The 2500-nt window shown below is 32.7% G+C and overlaps 2 protein-coding genes and 1 long non-coding RNA gene across 3 annotated transcripts in view; all 3 read left to right on the top strand.

The window, feature by feature from the left end:
• LOC122257799 (uncharacterized) overlaps positions 1-2500 on the top strand; it is a 127439-nt gene that overhangs the window by 105473 nt on the left and 19466 nt on the right. The gene's annotated exons all lie outside the window — the stretch shown is intronic.
• LOC147469499 (uncharacterized) overlaps positions 1-2500 on the top strand; it is a 36323-nt gene that overhangs the window by 23768 nt on the left and 10055 nt on the right. The gene's annotated exons all lie outside the window — the stretch shown is intronic.
• LOC147469500 (uncharacterized) overlaps positions 492-2500 on the top strand; it is a 6343-nt gene continuing 4334 nt past the window's right edge. Inside the window, exons 1-2 of the mRNA XM_086548568.1 lie at positions 492-542; positions 963-984. Of these exons, the coding sequence (XP_086404694.1) occupies positions 492-542; positions 963-984 (73 nt within the window). The remainder of the gene's footprint in view (positions 543-962; positions 985-2500) is intronic.

Raw genomic sequence — 2500 nt, 5'->3', positions numbered from 1 at the left:
TTATGCTTGAATCTTTTACTAAATAGATTTATATATAAATCTATAGATTATTCATTAGCCAAATAAATCGCCTGATTATGTAATATCATTCTATTTTTCATTAGAAGTGTGGGAACTCGGGGTTCGAGTCGCTAATAGTCAATCGTAATGGGCCCTAAGGGATGATCTGAGTCCTTCATTCTTGTATAAAGTATTGGTATTGCACCGAAGTTTGTACAATACAGCCCAGATGAACCTTTCTTCGGAAGATGAATAACAAACTGCATCACTGGGAAAGGTTCACCTGGGCTTCAACGAACGACATGAAGATGCTTTGGGAAGCTTGATTGTATATCTCAGACTGGGAGAGTGCGTCTTTAGTGCATGATTTCAATTTACCATGACTAGATCCAGCACTTGTCCAAAACTGATGATAGTAGTATCTTTGCAAGTACTGAGGAATGTTTGCTTCTTCATCAGCCCAGGTTAACTTTTCTTCGGAGGATGTCTTCATGGCTGCATCACTGGGAAAGGTTCACCTGGGCTTCATAAAAGCGTCACAGGTAAATCATAAAGAATAACCATCCATTATTAGACTTCCGTCTAGTACCGAAGAACGTAAAGAAATATTATCTTCATCAAACATCAAAGTTGTTTTACCAAACAGCCCAGATGAACCTTTCTTCGGAAGATGAATAACAAACTGCATCACTGGGAAAGGTTCACCTGGGCTTCAACGAACGACATGGAGCCGCTCTAGGAAGCTTGATTAATATCTCAGACTGGGAGAGTGCGTCTTTAGTGCATGATTTCAATTTACCATGACTAGATCCAGCACTCGTCCAAATCTGATGATAGCATCTTTTCTAGTACCGAAGAACGTAAAGAAATATTATTTGTTATTAACTAATTTCTTTGTTTCTGAAATGACAAGAGGAAACATAAAGTAATTTGCATATAATTAATATATTGTATTAACACAGCAGGAAACTCCAGGACATGAAAGTACGAAATGGGATTAATAAAAATTTCTGTTATAATAAGAGCTCTATATGAATAGGATATATTTGATTAATTCACTAGTATTAAATGCAGGCTAAATAATCATGATGGTTATTTGTGTTATAGATTCATATGTAACGAGGAATTTCTACATTAAGATCAGAGATGGGCTTAACGCAGAAAATAGTGTTATATTTGGTTATCTGATGAATATCTATGTATATATATATATATATATATATATATATATATATATATATATATATATTTCATATAATGAATAATCCGCTTAATTACATACCTGATGAATAATCCGCTTAATTACATACCTGATGAATAATCCGCTTAATTACATACCTAATGAATACCTAATGAATAATCCGCTTAATTACATACCTAATGAATACCTAATGAATAATCCGCTTAATTACATACCTAATGAATACCTAATGACTAATCCATTAATTTACATATACAATGAATAATCCATTGATTTACATATCTAATGACTAATCTATTAATTTACATATACAATGAATAATCCATTTAATTACATATCTAATGAATAAACCACTTAATTACATACCTAATGAATAAACCACTTAATTACATACCTAATGAATAAACCATTGACTTACATATCTAATGAATAAACCATTGACTTACATATCTAATGAATAATCCATTGACTTACATATCTAATGAATAATCCACTGATTTACATATCTAATGAATAATCCACTGATTTACATATCTAATGAATAATCCACTGATTTACATAGGCACAATACAGGGGGGTAACCAGCACATCACACTGCACAATACAGCTTATAACAGGGCAACACAAAGTATATCAGGTCACAAGGGCACACACGAGGTCTTCCCAGGGGCAGCAGCTAACTGCGTCTGTCCTGGCCTCGTTCCTTCCGCGCCTCTTGCCCAGACATTGCGTCATGTTCGTCCAGCTTACATCATTTTATTAGTAACACATGTTTCGCACAGAGACAAAGACCCACTGGCGTAGCAATATATATATATATATATATATATATATATATATATATATATATATGTATATATATATATATGTATATATACACACTCACAAATAGTCCGTTAGCTTTGACTAATCATTATTTCTGTTGCACGCATCATTGTTAATTAGTATAAAATAATTAGTATATAGAAGATATAACTTTAGTGAAGGTAAGTGTATAATATACCACATACAACAAAAAAACAACAACATAATGTAAAAAAATCAACCACTGCTTTTAACCTTTGATATATTACAGGCGTTATTATAACAATGACCAAGTTTATGTGCGTTATTCTTTATTATCTGTTAAGAATTGATTTCTAAATAACAATTGAAAGCGAAAAGACAAACGCTTGCTTACGATTGCTAATTCTTCTTAGCAATACAAAGAGGCATTCAGTGGAAACTTAAAACATGCTGTAGATTGGTTACACACACACACACACACACACACACACACACACACACATATATATATAT

The sequence above is a fragment of the Penaeus japonicus genome, unplaced genomic scaffold (genome assembly GCF_977035675.1).
Source record: "Penaeus japonicus unplaced genomic scaffold, GWHDUDI00000001_assembly GWHDUDI00000021, whole genome shotgun sequence".
NCBI classification, from domain to species: Eukaryota; Metazoa; Arthropoda; class Malacostraca; order Decapoda; family Penaeidae; genus Penaeus; species Penaeus japonicus.
The sequence above is the reverse complement of the archived record's forward strand: the minus strand, read 5'-3'. Positions and strand labels throughout refer to the sequence as shown.